The following is a 24,698-nucleotide window of genomic DNA, read 5'->3' on the forward strand; positions in this document are numbered from 1 at the left end:
TTTCCCTTTTCAGTATTTCTCTTCAGCTATAATCTATTGTATTTATTCTTGGGTTCCCTCTAGTTTAGTCTTCAATACTAAAATAGTATTTTTAATTCTTTCCTGAGTCCTCCCAATTGTTCTGTATATTTATAATTCTAATGATGTTGTTCTTTTATGTTTTATTTTATTTTCTTCTCAGTTTAGCCAGTGTGAAATGTGTATTAAGGTAAAATTTTTAAAAGGAATATTATCTTTGAAAATTTTATTAGTGATTTATTCTTTTTAGTACAATACTTTTTTCTGTGTGTGTGCCAGTCCTAGGGCTCAAAATCAGGTTCTGGTGTTGTTCCTGAACTTTTTTGCTCAAGGCTAATAGTTTATCTCTTGAACCACAGTTCCACTTCTGGCTTTTTAAAGATTTTTTTTTTTTTTTTTTTTTTTGTCTGTTGTGGGGCTTGAACTCTGGGCCTGAATGCTGTCCCTCAGCTCTTCAGCTCAAGGCGAGCGCTCTACCACTTGAGTTACAGCACCACTTCCGGTTTTCTGGTGGTTTATTGGAGATAAGAGTTTCACGGACTTTCCTGCCTGGGCTGGCTTTGAACCTCGATCCTCAGATCTCAGCCTCCTGAGTAGCTAGGATTGATTACAGGTGTGAGCCACCAGCGCCCGGCATACTTCTGGCTTTTTTAGTGGTCTATTGGAGATTAGAATCTCAAAATTTTTCCTGTAGAGGATGGCTTTGAGCTGTCATCCACAGCACCTGAGTAGTTAGAATTACAGATATGAGCCACCAGTAACCAGTTAATTTTTTAAAATTAACTAAATGAGTGAAGAGTCTGTAATGTTTAAAGCAACAGTTTAATCTGGGGGCTGGGAAGGTAACTCAGTGGTAGAGTGCTTGCCTTGCATGCATGAGGCCCTGAGTTCAATTCCTCAGCACCACATTAAGCAGAAAAAGCCAGAAGTGGTGCTGTGGCTCAAGTGGTAGAGTGCTAGTCTTGAGCTGAAAAGCTGAGGGACAGCACCCAAGCCCAGAGTTCAGACCTCATGACAGAAAGAAAGAAAGAATATTTTAGTTGAAGGAAAGCAGGAAAAATAAATTAGAAAGAAAGATTATAAGAAGAAAATGCAAAAATAACAGAGAAATAAATCCACTTCAAAGATTATACAAATAAACATTACCTAACTTTTCTACCATTCAACACTTTTTCTCTAATATCTAATGAGAACAAGTTTTGTTATTTCCTTCCTTCTAGATACTTTCATCCTCATTATACCTTTATTATACCTCAGTAAATGAAAAGTCTTAGAATATTTATTTTCATACTCTTGATGCCTAGTTGAGGTCTATAACATATTAACATACTACTGCTTCATTTCTTTTTAACATACCTTTATTTATTTATTTATGTATTTATTTTTGTCGGTCGTGGGGCTTGAACTCTGGGCCTGGGCACTGTCCCTGCGCTCTTCAGCTCAAGGTAAGCACTCTACCGCTTGAGCCACAATGCCACTTATTGCTTCCTTTCTTTATCCCCACCTAATTCCTAGATTTTACTAAGATAGACTGGAAGGTTTTATTCCCTTTTAGCAAGGTTCTTCATGCAGCATGCTTCATCTATTTTAAGACTTGAAAACATTTATAATTTCCAGTTATGTTATGATTCCCATATCATTGTATATACTCAAAGCAATTTACCACAAATTCCCCATCTCTGCACTTTCTTTCTCTTGATATGAGGCCTGTGATATGCTTGTTTTAATGTTGGGTAGCATTCAGTCTGAAATTCCTAAGAAGCATATTGGTGAATCACTGCATATTTAGCAACTTCTATTACTTTGTTGGATGGGATTTTGGCAGAGTTCCCCTTGGTGACTTGTAAATGTTGTTCTGTGGTTTTCTAACTTCCAGAATTTCAGATAAGAAGTCTAATGCCAGTGTTCTATCACTCTGCCTTGTTCCTCTTGCCCCATGTGTGTATTATATAGTCCTTTCTTGTTCCCTTTGTTCTCCCTTCTCCACTCAGCATCCTCTCTCTTTTTTTCTCCTGTCATAAGTAACTTATTTGCGTGGTTGTTGTTGTTGTTGTTGGTGGTGGTGGTGGTGGTGGTGGTGGTGGTAGTGGTGGTGGTGTGTGTGTGTGTGTGTGTGTGTGTGTGTGTGTGTGTGTGTGTTAGTATATTTGTGCCAGCCCAGGGTCTTGAACTCAGGGCCTGGGGGCTTTTGCTGAGCTTCTTTTGCTCAAGGCTAGTACTCTACCACTTAAGCCACAGCTCCACTTTTGGCTTTTTTTTATTGGAGATGAGTCTTTTTTTTTGGGGGGGGGGTCCAGTCGTGGGGCTTGAACTCTGGGCCTGGGCGCTGTCCCTCAGCTCTTCAGCTCAAGGCTAACACGCTACCACTTGAGCCACAGTGCCACTTCTGGCTTTTTTTCTTTATGCTTATGTGGTGCTGAGGAATCGAACTCAGGGCCTTATTCATGCAAGGCAAGCACTCTACCACTGAGCCACCTTCCCAGCCCTGGAGATAAGAGTCTTACAGACTTTCCTGCCCAGGCTGATCTCAGATCAAAGCCTCTGAAGTAGCTAAGATTACAGGCATGAACCACTGGCATCTGGAAATAAATAACTTATTCTTGCCAGTAGCTGGCAAAAAGGAGGCTGAGAACGGAGGATAAAGATTGGAAGCAAACCCAAGCAGAAAAATCTCAGAGACTTATTTCAAATTCACCAGCAAAATTCCAGAAGGAGACTTATGGCTTGAGTTGTAGAACATTGGCCTTGAATGAAAAATCTAAGTGAGAGTACAAAGCCCTGAGTTCAAACCCTAGTACCAGTGTGTGTGTGTGTGTGTGTGTGTGTGTGTGAGAGAGAGAGAGAGAGAGAGAGAGAGAGAGAGAGAGAGAGAGAGAGAGAGAGAGAGAAAGAGAAAGAGAGAGAGAGAGAGTGTGTGAGTGTGTACATGCACACAAGTGCAGCGGTGCACAGACACAACATAATCTTTCCACCTGGACTTTGTATGTTTTTTGTTTGTTTTGTGTTAGTACTGGGGTTTAAACTCAGGGCCTTGAGTTCTCTCTGGCTTTCTTGCTTAGGGCTGGCACTCTGCCAGTTGAGCCATGCCTGCAATCTGACTTTTTCCAGGCTGTTTGGGTTTGAAGGACTTCTCTGCCTGGACTGGCTTTGGATCTCAATCTTCCAGGACTCCTCCTTCTGAGTATCTAGGATTACAGACACAGGCCACCAGTGCCTGGCTTTCACCTGGGCGTTTTTAACATCTCTTTACAGGAATTTCCTACACTATTCTCAGATGTATCTTCATGTGTTCAGAGATTTCAGTCACATACAATATGATTGAATCTCAAAAGCCCTCGACTGAGTCAAAAGAAGTTAGACATTTAAAATTATAGGCACTATAGGTCTATTTATATGAAGCTCTAAATTGGACAAAACTAATGGTATTTGGAGGAAGCAATGAGAAACAATGGGAACTTAAGGAAGTGGAAGAAGGTGATGGAAGGTTCTAATGTTGATACAAGTATGGGTTGCATGAGTGTATAGACTTACAGTATTCAACAAGCTATCCACATAAGACCAGTGCATCTCACTGAATATCAGACCTCAAAAAGAAAAGGAACAAAATCTTGCCTTTTAATCTATACTCTTTTATTCTATACTTGTGTGACGTATTAAATCTAGTCTTAAGTATTTATATCTGTGCACTTGTATTTATTTGCAATTTCAAGTCTGTCTGGGGTCTTTATTAGGTGTCACTGTTTTCATTGTGGCTGCTACCTCCTCTAAAGTACATTTCCATTTCTGTTGTCTACAGGACAGAGCTCAGGTTGGTTTGCAAGAGAACCTTAAATGTATTGATAATTAGTAGGAGTGACAGAAGGTGGTATTAAGTAAAGTAAGTAAATGCTGGGTGCTAATGGTTTACACCTATAATCTTAGCTACTCAATAAGCTGAAGTTAGAGGATTGATTCAAAGCCAGCCTATGCAGACAAATCTGAGAGACTCATCTCCAATAAGCCAGCAAAAAAATAGAAAAGGTATGGCTCAAGTGGTAGAGTGCTAGCCTTGAGCAAAAAGCTAAGTAAGACCATGAGACCTTGAGTTCAAGCCCAAGTATTGGCACAAACAAACAGGTAAAACTATCCTGGGTAAAAACTCAATGAGCCCTTTGTACCGTGGACCCTCCAACTACAGTGAAATATGGCCTGGAGGTACTCCTGCTTCTGTTCTAGGTATAAAAAGCTGAATAGAGTATTGCTCCCACATACCACAGTAGCAAATCAGATAAGTATTTGAGCCAATCAAGAAGCCTGAGGTCTCTGAGCTACTGAGTCTTGAAATCTAAGGAGACACAAGTGCTTCTAAAAAGATGAGAGTCAATATTGTAGAAGTATATTATATACATGTATAGAAAAAGTACAATGAAACCTCTTTGTACAGTTAATTCACAGTAATAAACTTTATTAAAAGGAAATGAGACACAAGCAATGTTTATATGTGGCAGAGCATGGAAAGGAAATGAACAGTCATATAAATAGGGAAGAAGCTCAGTTAAATTCTTCACTGGACAGAATACTGGGGAAAAATAATTTAAAAGCAGGAAGGAGTCAGGCTCTAGTGCCTATAATTCTAGGAGGAGGCTGAGATATGAGGATCATGGTTTGAATCCAGCCCAGGCAGGAAGGTCCATGACACTCTTATCTCCAATTAACAACTAGAAAACCAGAAGAAGTGGTGTTATGGCTCAAGTGGTAGAGTGCTAGCCTTGAGCTGAAGAGCTGAGGAACAGCCCCAGACCCAGAATTCAAGCCTCATGACCAACAACAAGGAGGAAGAGGAGGAAGAAGAGGAGGAGGAGGGGGGGAGGAGGAGCTGGAAGTGGAGGTATGGCTCAAGATGTACAATGCTATCCTTGAGCAATAAAGCTCAGGGACAGTGACAAGGCCTTGAGTTCAAGCCCTAGGACCAGCACACACACACACACACACACACACACACACACACACACACACACACACAGGGTTAGTTGGGCAAGGTAGTACATCTCTATAATCCCAGCACTTGGGAGGCTGAGGCAGGAGGATCATGAGCTTAAGGCTAGAGCTACATAATGAATTTAAGGCCAATCTAGTCTATATACTAAGATCTCATTTAAAAATACTAATAAATGAAAAATAAAAAACAGGAAAAATGTGTTTTGGTTCATGGTTCCAGTCCATGGCCACATGACCCAGGTGCTTCAGCAGGTCAGGGGCTTTGAAGCACATGGCAGAAGAACACTGAGCACTTAATGACATCATGGTGACTAGGAAGGAGGGAGACACAGAAGAAGGGAGGGGAGAGACAGAGAGGGAAAAAGAAAGAGAGAGAGGCTGAAGAAGGAAGAGAAGAAAGAGGAAGAAGAGGAGGAGGATGGGGTGGGGTGGGAGGGATAGGTTTGAAGAGGTTGGAATTCTGATACACCCTTCTGGGTCACACTTCCAATAATATAAACAGGAGCCCTAGCTCCTGTTTCCACCACCACCCAGCTCATAGCCTGTACCATGTATGTGGCCTTTGGGAGACATTTCATTTCCAAACCATAATGATGACTAAAAATTGAGTATGTGCTGGCATGCTGTAGAATTTCATGAGAGCCATGATCATAGAAGAGTTCACCACAACTGTGCTCTTCTCTATGGACCCCCACCAGGGTACTGAGAACAAAGACACAGCACTGTAGAAGAGAAGCACTGTAGAAGAGAAAGTCTAGTGGGATGATGGTAGTGGGAAGAGGCCAAAAGAATGGAATAGAAAGAGAAAAGCAAATTCCCTAAGCACAAAAGACTTAATTGATGGGAGGAGGCCTCGAATCTGGTTTCCCCCAAGGATTGGGTGGAGACCCATCATCATTGGAGGGATCCGAAAAGGAAAACTACTTTTACCTCTGGAGGAAAGACTGCAAACTATCTTAGGTCCAGACCATGAGGCTCTATGTTAGGGAAATCCAGCACAGAAAAAGTCCCATTCAAGATGCTGGGATACAAATCCTGCCAAAGACCAAAGTGGAACAAGATCACAGAAAAGCTATGTCCCTTCCTTCCTGACTCCACCCTCCCCGCCCCCCCCCCCCCAAACTCAAAGAGTCTAGCAAGCACCAAATAACAAGCAGTTTACTTAAAAAGAGATCCTGTCAGTCTCAGGAGCACAGAAAACATAAAGCTGAAAATGGAAGAGCAACAGTGAGAAAACAATCCTACCCCAATCATAAATACAGAATCCTAATCCTGGAGACTTTTTCTCAACCTATAGCTGGGTTCAGTGATGTGTACCTGTCATCCTAAGTATGTGGAAGGCTAAGAACAGGAGGATATGGCTCAAGGACAGCTTAAGCAGAAAAGTCCATGAGACTCCATATCCATGGAGGAAAACTGGACAAGGTGGCAAAATCAGAAAGAGGTTTAAGTGCCATTGTAATGAAGTTTCTATCTAACATCCAGTCTTTTTTACTGGCAGTTATCTTCTTTGAGGAAATTTGGTGGATATACTTCTTGAAACAATTTGTGTCCAGGTTGAAACATTTAAACATCAACAGCAAGGGCTAGAAAGAGGAAACTTCTCCCCTCTGTTAGTCTGAGTCCTCTTAAGTGTGCATATCCTGTATCAAGGTATTAATCTTCTCAGATGACTGACATTAACAATACCTACTTCCTTTGAGGGGAAACCCCATTCCAAATTATGACTGGTTATATCCCTAGCACATTAAGTATACCAGAGCATCATAGAGGATTCTGTACTTCACCTTAATCACCTAACAAAAAACCACCAACTACTAGAGGGATACAGAGATTTTTGTAGTTGTTGTTTTTCTGCCAGTCCTGGGGCTTGAACTCTCTGTGCTCAAGGCTGAAGCTCTACCACTTGAGCCACAGCACTGTTTCTTGCTTTTTCTGTGTATATGGTACTGTAGAAATGAACCCAGGGCTTCATGCTTGCTAGACAGGCACTCTAGCACTGAGCCATATTCCCAGACCCAATAAAGAGATCTTGAAGTTGGAATCACTAGTTCAATGGTCAATGACTCCTTTTACTGTAGTGAACAGGCAGAAGTGCAGAAGTGCAGTGGGGATTGTAATTCTTGCATTAAGGAAAATTTGTCATTTGGGTTTAAAAGTTTTTAAAGTGTATCTTTTAAAACAAGCAGCCAAGAGGCAATGAGTGACACCTAGCCTCAAGATTTCAAGAGATTTTTCAAAATGTAACTAAAAACTATGACAGTCAGCTGTCATACATGCTGGGACAGGCCCTGGGGAGGAGTCCACACATGGTGAAAGAAGGCAAACTGCCACAAATGCAATTCATCTAACCCTAAAGAGTTGGATTGGGTGTGTGCCCATTCCATAGGAGGGCCCGAGTGGCCCATCTTTGTCCTGTCCCTTTTCCCTGCAGAGAGACACTGGAAACATGATGGTTAAAATTAGTGATGTGATGATCTGATTAGTATTGCTAAAACTGCCCCTTGGATGTGTTAAAATTAAAAAGGCCTTAAAAAGATGGTTAAAAAGTTTATCTGTATAAGGTGATTTGCTCTCAATGATATTCTGCAAGTGGATATGTTTTTTTTTAAGACATAAAAGTTTTAAGCCTAGTTTCTTGGTCCAGTGGTGGTGATTGTAATTCTTGCATTAAGGAAAAATTATCATTTGAGTTTAAAAGTTTTTAATGTGTATCTGTTTTAAAACAAGCAGCCAAGAGACAATGAGTAACACCTAGCCTTGAGATTTCAAGAGATTTTTCAAAATGCAACTAAAAACTGAAGTATAAAATATTAAAACAGAGATTAATAAGAGGCTTAAAAACTAGGAATGGATTTCTGGATATAAAGTTTAAAAGTAAAATTGTTCTTAACATTTGCCTCCAAGTGCAAAAAGGAAAAATTAGGCTTACCAAAATAATTGCTTAATTGCTATTTCAGTTTGCTCTTATAGGTTTTTTAGTAACAGTTCCCAGCAGACCCACAAAAAGGAGTGAGGATTCTAGTAAGTTTGTCAGATATAACTTTGGCTCTTAATAAGTTCCAGGTAAGAGCATGCTTAAAAGTTACTTCTATGTTGACCACCTTGTTGCTTTTAATTGGAGTAAAGTAGCCTTTTATGGCTCATTGATCTACAAACTGGTTCAAAGCCAGCCTGTGCAAAGAAAGGTCCATGTGAGACTGTATCTCTAATCGGCCAGCATAGTCTGAAAAGTGGAGTTGCTTTGCAGCTCAAAGAGGCAGAATGCTAGCCTTGAGCTAGAGAGCTGAAGGACAGCACTTAGGCCCCAAGTTCAAGTCCAGTGACCAACTAAGGTAAATGCCAATGAGGCATTTATCCCAGTGTGGAGAAGACACTCCTGGGACAAAAGCAATGGTGGAGCATCCAGAGGCAGTAAGACACTGCTTGGATGGAAGAAATAATGCTAGATCCTAGAGCCATTTTTGTGTGACCCTTCAAAATTGGTCAGAGCCAGAGGGTCATGAGTTTGTAAGCATGCCTAATGTCCATGACTATCTACCTTGTAAGGGACAGGAACTTGCCAGTCTTCTGTGATAGTAGTAAAAAGCTAAGGTTGTAAAATGTGGGGGATAGTTTAAATCCCAACCCCTGTATGTGCCAAAAGCCCTAATTGACAGTAACTTTTGAGCTGACACCAGCTACATGAAATTCATCTGCGCAGGAAAAAGTTTGTAAACCTGAGAGTGTGTCCATATTGACATCTGTCTGAAGGCCTACACAGGTAACTTAGGCATTGTTAGGGTCACTGGAGATCAGGTTTCTAAGCCATCCAGAAAGATGCTTTTGCAAAACAGCATGCTAAACAAGTTACACTGCTGTAGCCAGAGAAAAGGTCTGCTGTTGTCAAAAGTTAAAATATTGTTCTTAATAACATCTAACCCTGGTAATCTCTTTGTAAATAGGCTGGGTAGGATCAATGCCCCTGATTCAGCTTGAAGAAGTTACAGAAGATGAATCTTCACCCATCATCCCCTTTTAAGATCAAGGGACCAGAGTCACTTTTGGATTGTCCTGGGTTATTGTCTAAACAGTCTTAAAAACCAGTGGGGCCACAGCCTGCCAAGCCTAGGTACTGTATCCTTAACCAGTCTGTGTAGGAATTTGCAGCCCAGCATGAGGTGTGACAGTCCCTTGGAGCCACTGAGAGACCCTGCTGCTGCTGCTGCTGCTGCTGCTGTACACACTAATAGGTAAAGTTCAACAACAGCCTGACAGTCACCTGGAGGAAATCTACATAGCCACCTGGACCACCTCCACCGTGGTAAAAGTAGACTGAACTCCTGCCTGATTCCATCACCTGCAACTGCTTCCTGATGGAAAGCTGCTTTGAGTCTGCTAAAACTAAGATCTTGTGGGACATTGTTTTGGTGATATCTGGTAACCCTCTCTACTCACACAGTGGATACTGGGGGGCAAGGACACCACTAGCTTAACTTAGGCACTTCGGGGCATAGGGACTGGAAGACTCAGCCCTGCTCTTAGCCTTAAAATCTAGCAAGCTTCTCCACCCCAGTGGTGCCTTGAGGCTGTTCTGAGATAACTTGGTTCCACAAGCAAAAGGGGGGAAAATGGGCAATTTTAAATTCAAGCCGCAAAGAAACTCAGGGAAAGAAGAGGGTAGTAAAGAAAGCCTTGGGAAAGAAAAAAAAATTTTGGTCTCCTGGTTAAGAAAGGATTTGAAAAGTAAGGATTGTCTTAAAATGTTTGTATCTTGTATCGAACTGAAAAGGGGAAGAAGACAAACCCCAGAAAGTTTAACTATGTAGCAAACAGTATGAGTGTGTCTTAAAAATGGAGCTTATGAGTACAGCTGGTATAAGTTAGCTGTGATATACAGAGTCAGGACTGGTAGAAGGAAAAAAAACAAAACATGAGGATCTTGGAAAACCTGAGTGAGGGGCTTTGTATACGTCCCACACCAACCTGGACATTGGATGGCTTTACAACCCTTATAGATAATGCCCAATAGATAATGCCTCTGGCTGGACTCCTGATATTGTTAATTCTGATACTCACAACTGGTCTTTGTGTGATTAACAGATTAGTAACAAGCGGTTAGTAAAGAGCGGTCCGGGTACTGGTTCTCAGATCTCAGTTCAGCCCATAGATGAAGTTAATATAAAACTAGATATCAAGGGACCGTGATTGGCCCCCTTAGTCACTAGTAGAGGGGGGAATGTGAAGCCTAAACAAAATACAGCAATTTTAGGTTTGGATTCGTTTTGTCCGGGAAATGTGTCAGCAACCCCTTGATCCCCTTGAGCCCAAATTCTTTATGGTAATTTCCACTAACTACATATAATCACCAGATAACAGGAAAAACCCAAAGTTCCAGATGCTCCTGCAAGTTAAAGACTACTCGGTCATGGTTTAGACCATCTGGTTTAGCCAATCATTTTGAAGAGCATCAACCCCATGAACCAGCCAATCCCCAGTACCTGGTCAGTTCCTGCCACCGGTTATGCTAATCATCTTTTAGAATTATTTTATGATTTTCCCATTGGTGTGATATCATTTGTTAAGTGTTACAATGATACATAGAAGTCCCTAAAAGCCCTATAAAAACCCTGCTAGAAGAAGGCTCTGGGCTCTCAACTCTCACTGGCTGCGTCAGTGATGGTTGTCTGTGGGGATCCTTATCGGAGCATAAGAATAGTGTTGGACAGGTCAGGATTTGCTGGGAGCTGGAGTTGCAGGCCTAGCAGAATATATCAGTGTCACTGGATGCCAAACAGTAATGCATTAAATCAACGATAACCCTCTTCTCAACAAAAAGCAAATAGAAAGAAAAGAAATATGCCGAACACGGTGGCAGATGCCTGTAATCCGAGCACCTGGGAGGCTAAGGCAAGATATTTACTTCAAGGACGTAGACTACACAGTGAGACCATGTCTCAAAAAACAAAACAACAACTACAAGGAACTAATGACAAAAAGGAAATATAGCTTCTCAAGATACTAAGATCTGGAGGATGATGGTTTGAGGGCAGTTTAGACAGAAAAAATAACTACACTCCATCTCCAAAATAACTAGCAAAAGGGATGGATGTATGGCTCAAGTGATAAGAGGGCTAGCCTCGCAAATGTGAAGGCTTGTGTTCAAATGACAGTACTAGCAAAGAATAAAGAAAAGAAACTGGTGGGTGCAGGTAGCTCATGCCTGTAATCCTAGCTACTCAGGAGGCTGAAATCTGGATCACAGTTGAAAGCCAGTCTGGGCAGGAAAGTCCCTGAGACTCTTATCTCCAATTAACCACCAGAAAACCCTAAGTGGCTCTGTGGCTCAAAGTGGTAGAGCCCTAGCTTTGAGCAAGAGTTCAGGGGCAGCACCCAAGCCCTGAGTTCAAGCCCCAAGAATAATTAACTGTAATTAATTGAATACTCCCCCCCCCTCTTCTCCCCTGCCACCCAGTCCTGGGGGTTAAACTCAGGGCCTGGGCACTTGTTCTGAGCTTCTTTTGCTCAAGGTTAGCACACTCCCCAGCACCACTTCTGGCTTCGTGCATGCTAGTCAAGCACTCTATTATTAAGTCACATTCCCAGTTAACCCCCCTGGTTTTTAGCTGAGTCACCAGTTGGATCTTATAAATACTGGGAAAAAAACAGATGAAGGAAAGGATGACTGAATGCAAACAAACAAAGGATAAAGGGGGAACCAATGCAACAGTGATACTCACAAGACACTACCTTGGAAATGATCTGTACAACTTGGCAGGGGGCGAAGAGGGAAAGTGGGAGAAACATGAGGGAGGGGGTAACAAGTTCGACAAGAAATGGACTCACTACCTTACTTATGTGACTGTAACTCCTATGTACATCAGTGGCCCTTAAAAAAAAGAAAAATCATTGTACTATCTTAGGAGTATATGTATTGAGAAAAAAGCAAAACATCCCTTTCAAAGAAGTCTCAATGGTCCCTTTTTGAAGATTGTTTTGAAATTCGTGTCTAAAAAGCAGAGTGATTTAGCATTTGCGAGTACTGATCAGCTCCTGATCCAAACACATCGAATATCAGGGGCGGCCGGAAACCTCGCCTATAGCCCAGACTGCCTAACAAGGATTGCCAGAAAGTGCGAGCGACAAGTCCCTCCCCACCGCAGGCGCGAACCCAGCCTCCCGTCGCCTCCTGCCCCGCCTCGTCTCAGTCAGGTGGACCATTCCGTGCCAAAGCCTGGACCAACCACAATCCCCCGCCTCGCCCCCCCCTCGCCGCCGAGTCACGTGCTGCTGGAGCGTAACTCGGAGCCTTGCGGAATGACGCGGGCTCCGGTTGTCAAGGGGCGGGGCCAGGGGTGCGGAAGGGGCGTGGCGGAGGAAGCCAGTCGGGGGAGGCGGGGCGTGGAGGGTAGGGGCTGGGCGGAGGGGTGGGCGGGGAGGGGCCGCGCGGGCGGGCCCAGCGTATTATGGGATGCGGCGGTGGAATGGCGCTGGGCGCGTGATTTTGAACAAACCCCGGTCTGTGTCTCGGAGGCGCCGCCGCCGCCGCGGCTGCTGGGAGCCCGGGGAACGCGGCGCGAGAAGAAGGCGGCGGCGCCGCCGGCTTTGGTGAGTGTCAGTCCCCGAATTGAGGGCTTGGGCGAGCGGGCGGGAAGGGGCGCCAGCCCCCGCTGCGTGCGGGCGCGCGGGCGGAGAGCGCCCGGCCGCTGTCTCCGGCTGCCCGGGGCCGGTGGGCCGCGGAGCGGGAACCCGCCGGTGGGGAGCGCCGGGCGGGGGGCGCGGAGGGCCCGCGGGGCCCCGGGAGCGCGGCTGTCACTCGGCCGGCCCCGCGGGCTGGAGGGAGGCGGCTGTTGACACGCACACGCAGCTCGGCCGGAGGAGCCGCGGCGGCGGCGGCCCCGGCTTCTGGAAATCGGTTTTGCTGCTGTGTCATTTCGTCGCAGCCCCTCCTTTCGCCGTCCCCGTCCACCTACCCCCCCCTCCGCCCCTTCGTATGGGCGCCCCTCGGTGTGGTGTCCGTTTCCCTCGCGGAGCCCACCAGCCAAATGTCACCGTGTCCCCGAGGTGCTCGGGCAGGGAGCGGGCTGGGACCGAGCTTGGCCAAGCAACGGTAAACAGCCCCCGGACTGCGGGCTGGACGCGGCGGTGGGTGGGCACGTCCAAGATTAAAGGTGAAGAGATTGGGAGCCCGGTGGCCCTCCGCGTCTAGCAGGCTGCATCCGCAAACGAGGCTCGGAGTGGGTGGTACATGGCCCTCAGTTAAGTCTCAACCTGCTGACCTTTTTCTATGGAGTTGTCATCCAGACAAGGTAGGGAAATGGAATGACTTCTGCTGACTCTTCTTACAGCAACTTAAAAAAAAAAAAGTGACAGTACTATGGCCTTGTTGGCAGCCTTGAAATTCAGTTTGCTCCCTTCAGCTAGGTCTTGTAGAGTTTATGTGTGTAGTTGAATGGACGACAGTTGTATGGGTGCTGATTAAATCTTCCTGAAAGTAACAGAGGTAGCTGACTCTGTCAAAAGGTCGGTCTTACCAGAAGGCTTGCGGGTCGTTTTCTTACCTGATGATTTAAAAAAATACTTTTGCTCTCGTAGTTGCTTGTTCAGCTGACTCGTGAAAGGGGCTGTTAGGGGGTGCACAGGTAATTCTGGGGTCCTGTTCTAAAACAGGCTGTGTGTTTTCACTGCAAATATGTCAGTGGCAGAGAGTGTTTAGTTTCGAGTTTTAGTTGAACAACATGGGGTGAATTTAGCTAACCGTCTATATTTTAGAATGAAAGTGTCCACAGTGGGAGCAACGCATTTTATATCCAGCGTCGCACTGTCATCCTAAATCACGGACAAGTTGGAAGTCAGTGTCCATAGACGAGGTAAATAAGTGGAGAGGAGAATGACCAGATAAGTGGAGAGGATAAGAGGATAAAAATAAATTTAGTAATCAAACATGTGGACCATTGTATCTGCTTAAGTATCCGTGCTTGTAATTCTCAGGGGTGCCAGAGATCAGACGTGCGTTGGGGGAAGAGCTCCTTGCTGTCAAAGTAGTTTCGATGGTGGAGTAGAATTTCAGAGTTAGCGAGTTGACATTAAAGGGCTCCATAGTGTCTTCCTGGTCTGAGATGGATACAGTGAATGAAACACTTCCCACTGGCTTTCAAGTGCCTTTCTGAAAATGAAAGTGTCTGGGTTCTTTATTGTCCTCGTACCACCTTCCTCAAGGCCAGGGCTTTGCTAAAAGGAAAGATGCCGGACATGGGACCCCGCGCAGTGCGACGCCGCTCGGCGCGCCCGCGGAGACCGGGTGTCTGGTCTGGGGGTGAAAGGTCTTGGCCCAGCCCCGCAGGTGAGCACTTGAACCCCGGCGCGCGTGTGAAGGCTGGCAGGGCCGGCGGGAGGTGTCCCCGGATATGTGGGTGTGCGCGGCGCGGCGCGGCGCGGCCGGGAGGGCGGGCCGGGGCGGGGAGGAGGAGGAAGAAGGGGGAGGTGACTGACGGCGGCGGCGCGCCGGCCCGGGCTGGGCTGCCGGGGAAGCTGCTGAGCTGTGATGGTGATGACGAGGTGAAAATGGCGGATCTTTCGAAATACAATCCCGGCCCCTGACATACCAGAGGCGGCGGCGGCGGCGACCTCGCCACCCGGGCTCCCTCCTCGGCTCCTGGTGACCCTGTAGCACTCCAGTCCGGGCCAAGTGGGAAAGGAAGCAACTGGGCAGAGCTACTGTACACGGGCAAAACAAGCACTACCCGGACTCGGGATTGCCCGGGACCTTCTGGAGCCCCCACCTCGGAGCCCCAGGGAGGAGCGAGCGGCAGCCGCTGGAGGTAGAGGAGGACGGGGTACCCGAGGACTTGGCTGTCTGGAGGTCGCTGTTATTTGGGGAGATGTGGGTGGGTGGAGGAGGAACTGCGTGTGATCCGGGAATGACTTGTCCGGAGTGCAAAGGATCGGTAGCCTCGTAATGACATCAACATTATTCTCTGAGTATCAAGAGGGCTCGAGTTTGCTTTTATACCTCAGGCTGCCGCTGAGGCCTAGAGGAACCGCTAGTGCTTATCATGATTTCCTGATGTGATACCAAAATATCCACTCTGACGGGTGTTGTGGGCTTGGTGGTATCCAGCAGTCTTATGGGGTTGCATGTTCCTTTAGGGAGGCAAAGCATTGGCATTTTCTTCTGCATTTTAGGTCCGACTTAGATCACAGTCTATAACTTGTTGGGGGTGTGGAGCCTCACGTTTTTTGAGCATATGGACCAGTTTTGTAGCAATCGATTAAAAACCGTTTTTGCCTTTCTTTATTTTTGATATTATGGGTCTGTCAACCAAAGAGTGGCCTTTATGCTCCTGCCAATTGGCAAATAATAATTGAGATACTGTCAGTCATATTTTATACCCATGCTGTTCAGGGAAATTCTTCACTCGTCCCTTCCAATTTCATGAATTCAGAGAACAAAGTTATGGAAGATTTTACACTAGGCTGTATTCCATGGGAAATTCAATTCAGGAATCTATTTTGGTCATGAGTTTTACTTCCATTGTCAAAGGGAGGCTGCCATGGCCTGATGGAAGCCTTGGTTGTGATTGGATGTGAGACCACTAAGTTGGTAGAGAAAGTGAGACCTCTGCTGTATTCTAAGAGATGATTGACCGTATAATGACACACTTTACATTTCTTAGATTATGTAAAGATGCATATGTATGTTGCAGGATCCCTAAGCAGTCTATTTCCTTGCACATGAAAGGAATGTTACTGAAAGGTTACATAGTAATCAATTTTTTATACATTAATTTAGGATCCTCTTTTATTCTCCACACCTTCAGCAGTGCAAGATTGGTCAGTAACGTTGAGTGTTTGAAAGTAACAGATTAATACTTAAGAAATGCCCAATAGTAACTAACACTTTTGCTTACCTGTAAATTCCCTTGTTCAAATTGTGGAAGATTAACAGACGTTATATAATGCTGTACATTGTATTTTGTACTTAGGAGGGAATTACTTTATGAAAATGTGTGAATAGTTCAGACTTCTGGCTTTTTTTTTTTTTTTTGGTTGGTTGTGGGGCTTGAACTCTGGGTCTGGGCGCTGTCCCTCAGCTCTTCAGCTCAAGGGAGCCCTCTACCACTTGAGCCATAGTGCCACTTCTGGTTTTCTAGAGGTTACCGAGGTAAGATGTCACGGACTTACCTGCCGGAGCTAGATTTGAGCCTCCTTAGTTGCTAAGATTATAGGCGTGAGCCACTGGCGCCCTGTGCTTCTGGCTTTTATTCACTATAAAAATTAATGACCCAAAAAGTTTCAGAGGAAATATTTGAGAAGTGCTTAGAATATCGAATAATTATTAAAATACATGGCATTAAATATTTAATATATCATGCTTAATATAAATATTTCATTAACATATAGTTTGATATTGCATTACATAACAGGAACTGGATCTTTCTTTTTTTCTTTTTTTCTTTTTTGTCGGTCGTGGGGCCTGAACTCTGGGCCTGGGCGCTGTCCCTCAGCTCTTCAGCTCAAGGCTAGTGTCCTACCACTTGAGCCACAACGCCATTTTGGCTCTTTTTCTGCTTATGTGGTGCTGAGGAATCAGACCCAGGGCCTCATGCATGGGAGGCAAGCACTCTACCACTGAGCCAACTTTCTAGCCCCTGGATCTTTGTTTTTTAATTATCCTTCTCATGTTGCAATTATTTGGTTCATGCCAACTGAGTTTATTTAGTAATAGAACTAAGATTTAAAAGCTAGATATATTAAAGTGTTTTCAAATTAGTTTACTTAGTTTGTTAGTTTGTTAGAGTCAGGTTTTTACTTATATTGCCCAGGCTAAATTCTGACTCACAAACTACCTGTCTGAACCTCCCAGGTGCTGGAATTTTAGGTGTGTACTACTATGCCCAGCTTTAGGTTTTCTTTCCTGTTTTGCAAACTGTTATATGTTGCACATCCTAATCTGAAACTCTAAGATCCAAAATGTTTTTACTCAGAAAGCTTCCGATTTGGGAGCATTTCAAATTTGCTGAGTTGGTTATGCTTAACAGTAAAGTTGATGCAAATATTCCAAAATCTGAAAACTTGGAATACTTCCTTTTTGAGAATGGATATTCAGCTTGCACTGGGTATCTTTTATGGGTCATACACTATGCTGGAGATAAGAGCTGAAAATAACCTCAATATGATCATCTCAGGGAGTTTTCAGTTTAAGAACAGTTAGCATGGGGCTCAGACCTGTGATCCCAGCCCTCAAGAGATGCAGTTAGGAGAATCAAAAGTTCTAGGCCAGCCTGAGCTACCCAGTGAGACCCTGTGTTAGAAGTCTTCCTCAAAAAGGGAAGGGAAAAGAGGGGGGCTTATTGCTAGAGGTTTTTGTTTGTTTGTTTTTGTTTTTATTTTCACTAGGATAGTGATAGTCTCCCGAATATTCCTAAGGAGATAAACTCAGTAAAGTTTAGGTGTATGGATGTATTGTAGATGAGGGGAGTCAGGGATAAAAATATCATAGTAGGCTCTAAGCTTTATAAATTACTGTTGGTTGCAGAGGGATATAGTCATTGAGAAGTTGTAATTTTATGTTATTTGAGATGTCACAGATGACACATTCTTAAACTCTGGTGTTTGATAGGATATTGGCTGTCATAAAATGTAGAAAAATCAGGAGAGGCTAATTTATTTATTTATTCGTTGTTTATTATTATTATTATTATTATTATTATTTGGGTCCAGTCGTGGGGCCTGAACTCTGGGCCTGGGTGCTGTCCCTCAGCTCTTCAGCTCAAGGCTAGCGCTCTACCACTTGAGCCACAACGCCACTTCCGGTTTTTTTCTTATTGCTTATGTGGTGCTGAGGAATTGAACCCAGGGCCCCAGGCATGCAAGGCAAGTGCTCTACTACTGAGCCACCTTCTCAGCCCCATGGAGAGGCTAATTTAGAGAAGCAGGAAAATAATTTGTGTTACAGTGTACCTATAATCGTCTTCATAGTGACTTGTAAATAAACTGAGGCTCAGATAATTGCCTGAGATTGCATGATAAGCAAGTAGGGGGTCCAAGATTTGAGAATGAGTCTTTATGATTAGACTCCTGTATTAATCTGTTTTTGTTTGTTTGACACATTTTCCTATGTAGCATAGGCTAAGTTCAAATTCATGATCTTCCTGCTTTAGCCTCAGTGTAGTAATCTCAGGGGTTTTTTGTTTGTTTTGGTGTCTGTTCTTGAGGTGTTGTCCCTGAGCTTTTGTTCTCAAGGCTAGCACTAGCACTTTACACTGCTTTAGCCATAGCTTCACTGATGCCTTTTCTTTGGCGATTAGTTGGCAAGAAGGGTCTTATAGTCTTTACTGCCTGGGCTGACTTTGTTTTTTGTTTTTTGTTTTTTTTTGGTCTGTTGTGGGGCCTGAGCTCTTCAGCTCAAGGCTAGCGCTCTACCACTTGAGCCACAGCACCACTTCCAGCTTTTTCTGCTTATGTGGTGCTGAGGAATGGAACCCAGGGCCTCATGCACGCAAGGCAAACACTCTACCACTGAGCCACCTTCCCAGCCCCTGCCTGGGCTGACTGAACAGAATTTGTCAGATCTCAGCATCCTGAGTGGCTAGGATTATAGGCGTGAGCCATGGGTGCTCAGCACAACTTCATTTCTAAAGGAAACAATTGTGAATCCCCAGTAGTCACCTAAATTATGAAGATATTTAGGTAAATTTTTAGATAAAGTAGCAAAACTATCAAATCAAATTTAGATTGATATTGTTTTACTGAAACTCAATCCTCCCCTCCCCCCTTTTGATACAGTGTCTTACTGTATAGCACAAACAGGCCTCAAACTCGTTATTTGCCTGCTTTACTGGTGCTGGGATTACAGGAATGCAATACTATGCCTGGCTTGTAACTAAATCTTTCTTTGTATTGTAAATATACTATTGTCTGCCTTGACAGACAGTATGCAGTTTTCTATATCATATTTATCCCATGTTTACTCAGTTCCTAAACCACTCTTCTACGTAGTTTGAACAGTACAGAACTTTTCTCTTTATGCTACACGTTAAATGGTTTGCCTTTTACTTGGCAAAAATGTCATTTACTTTACAGGTTCTGTCTCTTTTTCTCTAGTCTGTAGTCTTTCTCATATCCTTGAATTTTCACATCCTTGATTTTGACTGTAGAATGGCTATGTAACTGATTCAGATTATGCTTTTAAAAGAATGCTATCAAAATGAAAGTGTGGGCTGGCAATGTGGCTTAGTGGTAGAGTGCTTACCTAGCATGAAGCCCTGGGTTCGATTCCTCAGTACCACATACATAGAGAAAGCCAGAAAAGTGGCTCTGTGGCTCTAGTGGTAGAGTGCTAGGCTTGAGCAAAAGAAGCTCAGAGACAGTGCCCAGGCCTGAGTTCAAGCCTAGGGACTGACACCCCCTTTCCCCCTCCCCGGCCAAAAAAAAGGAAAGAAAAGAAAATGAAAGTGCTAATCTTTCAAATCTTCAGCAGAAATCAAGTGTAGTTCACTGTTTCCAGTTGAGTTTGAGAAATACAGTTTTGTACCTGCTTTTTGAATTGTTGGTGTTTGGGTTTAGAAAGCAAAGCTAAAATCTAAGTTGTATATATAACTAGTGCACTTAAATACTCACATCATTCTATCTAAACATATCACAGATTACTTGCTCATCAGTTCTACAGCAATGGATCTTGTTATATTCATGTTATGTACAAAAATGAAAATGTCCTCCCAGGTGCCTCTCCTCCTATATCTAAGAGAACATCATTTCTATAGTGGTAATATTCTGTTGTTTTTTGACCTTCTTAAAATATTATCTAGCTACCCAGGAGGCTGAGATCTGAGGCAGTTTGAAGCCGGGCAGGAAAGTGCATGAGACTCTTACCTCCAATTAATCACCAGAAAACAGGAAGTGGTTCTGTGGCTCAAAATGGTAGAGTGCTAGCTTTGAGCAAAAAGAGCTCAGAGACAGTGCCCAGGCCCCAAGTTCAAGCCCCCAGACTGAGCAAAAAAAACAAAATGTAAAAGCATAGAGCACTTGCCTTTTGTATCATATATTTTATTTATTTTACCTCTTTTTCATTATCATCCTAAATCATACTTTCTGTTTATTTTTATTTTGAACTGTTTAATGGCTCTTTCATTGATAAGCCTGTTGTCCCCAATTCAGTCCAATACTGAGATGAGGATGCTTCTCCCGAAGTACAGCTGTGATCATTGATTTCTCACCTGCTCAGGGTAAGGGCTTTAATTTCACAGCATTTCACAAAGTTGGGAAGCAATAACATTAGTTAAATGACTGAAAAAAAAGTTATAAGATAATTAATAAAACCTTGTAGATGTTTTAGATGAATATAATTGTAAAGGATATTATTTAAAATCAATCTTTTGGGAAATGTACTTGAAAACAGTTGCTTAGTTTGTTACTATGATTTATGGTGATGTGGAGACATGCTTACACAAATAGTTATATTTTAAGCCAAACAAATACTGAGTTTTTAATGATACTCTTTCTCTATGATTGTTCATATTTATATTGAGAGGTTATTACTACTTTTTGGTTGTATTGGATTTGAACTGAGGGCCTTGCACTTTAACTAGGCAGGCACTCTACTACATGGACTATACCCCAAGCATGTAAGAGATTATTGCTTGCCAGGTCTTGGTGATGGATAGGGATTTGGTGATGATGAAGACCAACCAGTATATATCCTGGTGTTGTTTGCATTCCAAATAATGGAGGAATAGTAACCACACTGTAAACAAAGAGTCTAGAGCTTTTTGGTGGTGATAGGTGCTATATAGGAATGCTGGAGTAGTGGGATGGAGTGCCTGGGCCTGTACAGATGGTTGTAGGGCTTGAACTCAGGGCCTGGGCACTTTCCTTGTGCCCTTTTGCTCAATGTTAGCACCTCTTGGAGCCACAGTGCCACACAGTTTTTGTGTAGTTATTTTGAGATAAAATTTTCACAGGGACTTTTCTGCCCGAGCTGGCTTTGAACCGAAATCTTCAGATCTCAGTCTCCTGAATAGCTAGGATTATAGGCGTGAGCCACAGCACTTGGCTGAAATTATTAGGTTTTTGACAAGAGTGGCCAAATCTCATTGGATTTAAACCCTTCAGCTGTGATCAACTGCGAAGGAGTAACAATTCATTGGCTTACTTTTTAAATTTAATTTAATTATTTGTTTATTTATTATTGTCAGTTGTGGGGCCTGAACTCTGGGCCTGGGCAGCCTGAACTCTGGGCCTAGGCGCTGTCCCTCAGCTCTTTAGCTCAGGCTAGTGCTCTACCATAGCACCACTTCCAGCTTTTTCTGCTTATGTGTTGCTGAGGAACCGAACCCAAGGCCTCATGCATGTAAGGCAAGCACTCTACCAGCCCCTTGGCTTACTTTTTATGTTACAAATTTTAGTGTTGGAGACATGAAGCATGCAGTGCATTTTTTTTTCTCTGTTCGTAGGGTTTGACCTCAGAGCCTGTCTCTGTCTCTGAGGTTTTTTTGGCTCAAGCCCGGTGCCCTACCACTTGAGGCACAGCTTTTTGGTGGTTAAAATTGGAGATAAGAGTCTTACAGAAGCTGGCACCGGTGGCTCACGCCTGTAATCTTAGCTACTTAGGAGGTTGAGATCTAAGGATCCGGGTTCAAAGCCAGTCCGTGAGACTCTAATCTCCAGTAAACCACTCAGAAAACCAGAAGTGGTTTTGTGACTTAAGTGGTAGAGCCCTAGCCTTGAGCTGAAGAGCTGAGGGACAGTGCCCAAGCCCAGAGTTCAAGCTCCACGACTGACCAAAAAAAAAAAAAAAAAGAGTCTTACAGATTTGTTTACCTAGGTTGATTTCAAACTTCAGTCCTCAGACCTCAGGCTTCTGAGTGTCTGGGCACCACTTTTTGGCTTCTTTTACAGGTAACTCCTCACCAAGTGAATTGATCTAAATCCTTAAGGCTCTCTGGCTCTCTAGTCCTCAACACTGATGATGAGGACACATGTGCTAGTACATAACTTCCATTCCTAAGGGATAAAATTAGGGTGATGATTCATGTAACTATGGTCATGCCTTTTCCTGTTGTGCTTACATGCTCCTTTTGAAAGTTATTTACCATGCCCTGTGTGTGTGACCCTGACTGAAATATATAATAAGGATATATAGTTATAAGGTGGTTGGTAGTCTGCTCAATGACTTCTGAGATACCATGGCTCCCACCTCTACACAGTCCTATATTTTATAGACTGGCTAAACCAGTCAGACCTTTTCTTATTAGAAGTTTGAACTAGTATTCTTTTTATTTTTTATTTTTGGGGTCTGGTCGCGGGGCCTGAACTCTGGGACTGGGTGCTGTCCCTTAGCTCTTCAGCTCAAGGCTAGTGCTCTACCACTTGAGCCACAGTGCCACTTCCGGCTTTTTTCTTTTTGCTTATGTGGTGCTGAGGACTCGAACCCAGGGCCTCAGGCATGCAAGGCAAGCGCTCTACCACTGAGCCACCTTCCCAGCCCTGAACTAGTATTCTTAATTCAAAGTTACTCCTGTAACTTTTGGACTCTTTATTTTTTCCTTGACAGAGTCTAGTTCAGGCTGGCCTTGAACTTACTTGAAATCCTCCTACCTCTTCTAACTCTCCTACCCTCTCAAGTGTTAGGATCACAGTGTGTTACCACACTGGGTTACTTTTAGAGTTTCTTCTACTTTAGGACAAGTAAAAACATTCTGTGTGCTAGAAGTGTGGCTCAAGCAGTAGAATTCCTGCCTAACAAGTATGAAATCAGTTCTGCAAAGAAGAAAAAGCGAAACCAAAAAAATTAGTAACAGCTTTAAAGTATATGAAGCAGAGTCACAAAACCATTACTCTTAGGGATTTTAACACTCTTTCAATAGTTGGTTGAATTATTAAGAACTCAGCAACTTACTTTTTTTTTTTTTTTTGGGTCTGGTCGTGGGGCCTGAACTCTGGGCCTGGGCGCTGTCCCTCAGCTCTTCAGCTCAAGGCTAGCACTCTACCACTTGAGCCACAGCGCCACTTCTGGCTTTTTTCTTTTTTGCTCATGTGGTGCTGAGGAATCGAACCCAGGGCCTCAGGCATGCAAGGCAAGTGCTCTACCACTGAGCCACCTTCCCAGCCCCAGCAACTTACTTTATTTGGATATAACACCCTTTTTGTAGCCTAGGAGCCTCCAGTTTATGATCCTTATTTCTTAGCGTATTGATTGCAGAGGTTACAGGAGTGTACCACCACATCCAGCTAAAAATTAGTGAAGATGTTAGAAGTCTGAAGAATACCATCCTACTGGATTAACACTTATAAAACACTTTGCTCAGTGAATACAGGATACATTTTCAAGTACACATGAAACATTCATAAAGACATATCATATACTGTGCCCTAAAATCTATTTCAAATGTGGAAAGATTCCCTGTATTGTGTTCTGTCAATAATAAAATTACATTAGGAATTGATAAGATACTTAGAATACCACCAGATATTTAAAAGTTAAATGCTGGCTGGGTGCCAGTGACTCACTCCTGTAAGCCTAGCTACTCAGGAGGCTGAGATCTGAGGATCACAGTTCAAAACCAGCCTGGGCAGGAAACTCCATGAGACTCTTACCTCCAATAACCCACCAGGAAACCAGAAGTGGCGCTGTGGCTCAAGTTGTAGAGCACTTGCCTTGAGCTGAAGAGCTGAGGGACAGCACCCAGGCCCAGAGTTCAAACCCCATGACCAAAAAAAAAAGTTAAATCCCACCACCTTTTAGCCTGCCATCCATGGATCATACTTGTAATTCTAGCTATTCAGGAGGCTTAGATCTGAAGATCATGGTTTAAAGCCAACCTGGGCAAACAGATTTGTGAGACTTCAATTAACCACCAAAAAGTCAAATGGCACTATGGCTCAAGTGGTAGAGCACCAGACTTGAGCAATAAAGCAAGGTAAGAGAGTTTAAGCCCTGCGGTGCACGTACCCCGCTCTCCCCCATCCCTCCAACAAAACCCAGTAACTTAGAATGCTTAAAGAAATGCAAAAAAGAAAATGGTTTCATAGTATAAAATCCCAACAAGAAAAAGAAAATAGGGGGATAATAAGAATATAAAGGTGAAACATAGCCGGGCAACAGTGTCTCACGCCTGTAATCCTAGCTCCTCAGGAGGCTGAGATCTGAGGATCTCGGTTCAAAGCCAGCCTGGGCAGGAAAGTCCATGAGACTCTTAGCTCCAATAAACCACTAGAAAGCCGGAAGTGGCACTGTGGCTCAAGCAGTAGAGTGCTGGCCTTGAGCTGGAGAGCACAGGGACAGCGCCCAAGCCCAGAGTGCAAGCCCCACGACCGACCAAAAAAAAAAAAGGTGAATCATAGCTTCTGTCTGAAGACAGAATATCTTGAGGCTTAGCTGGTAGCCAAGAAGTTTTGGTTTATGCAGGATAATTGATGGTGCTTTGGTGGTTGTTGCCTATACCAAACTCTATGGCTTCTGTTGAAAGGCAGTGGGGTTGTGGCTACCCAGAAAGGAAGAAGCCCTCAAAGCTTTGGGGGTGGGGGTGGGGGATGATGTCAGTCCTTTAATAGAGAACTTTGAGTTGAAAATCTTAGTTCATTTGAGCTAAAAGGGTAAGTGCTTCTTCTGTGTCTTGATTTTTCCTCCTTGCTGCTCCTTGACTTCTGCTTTAAGGAGAAAGATGCGTACAGATTGGGCAGAGGTAACCTGTCCTTGCAGAAGACCAGTGGCCAAACTGGTG

At 43.7% G+C, this 24,698-nt stretch overlaps 1 protein-coding gene across 7 annotated transcripts in view; it reads left to right on the forward strand.

Moving 5' to 3' along the window:
- Nucleotides 1-12,435: 12,435 nt before the first annotated feature.
- Lin54 (lin-54 DREAM MuvB core complex component) overlaps nt 12,436-24,698 on the forward strand; it is a 72,674-nt gene continuing 60,411 nt past the window's right edge. For 2 of the 7 annotated variants that reach the window (XM_070012791.1, XM_070012795.1), the window contains exon 1: nt 12,436-12,582. Coding sequence is in view for 2 of the 7 variants with exons in the window: in XM_070012789.1 (XP_069868890.1) it covers nt 13,262-13,283 (22 nt within the window). In the remaining 5 variants the exon portion in view is untranslated. Of the gene's footprint in view, nt 12,583-12,987; nt 13,284-14,454; nt 14,796-14,819; nt 14,837-24,698 lie in introns of those variants that run through there. The other 5 variants (XM_070012789.1, XM_070012793.1, XM_070012794.1 and 2 more) reach the window with 5 other exon arrangements.

This window comes from Dipodomys merriami, unplaced genomic scaffold (genome assembly GCF_024711535.1).
Source record: "Dipodomys merriami isolate MVZ:Mamm:240054 unplaced genomic scaffold, mDipMer1.0.p SCAF_9, whole genome shotgun sequence".
In the NCBI taxonomy this organism is placed as follows: Eukaryota; Metazoa; Chordata; class Mammalia; order Rodentia; family Heteromyidae; genus Dipodomys; species Dipodomys merriami.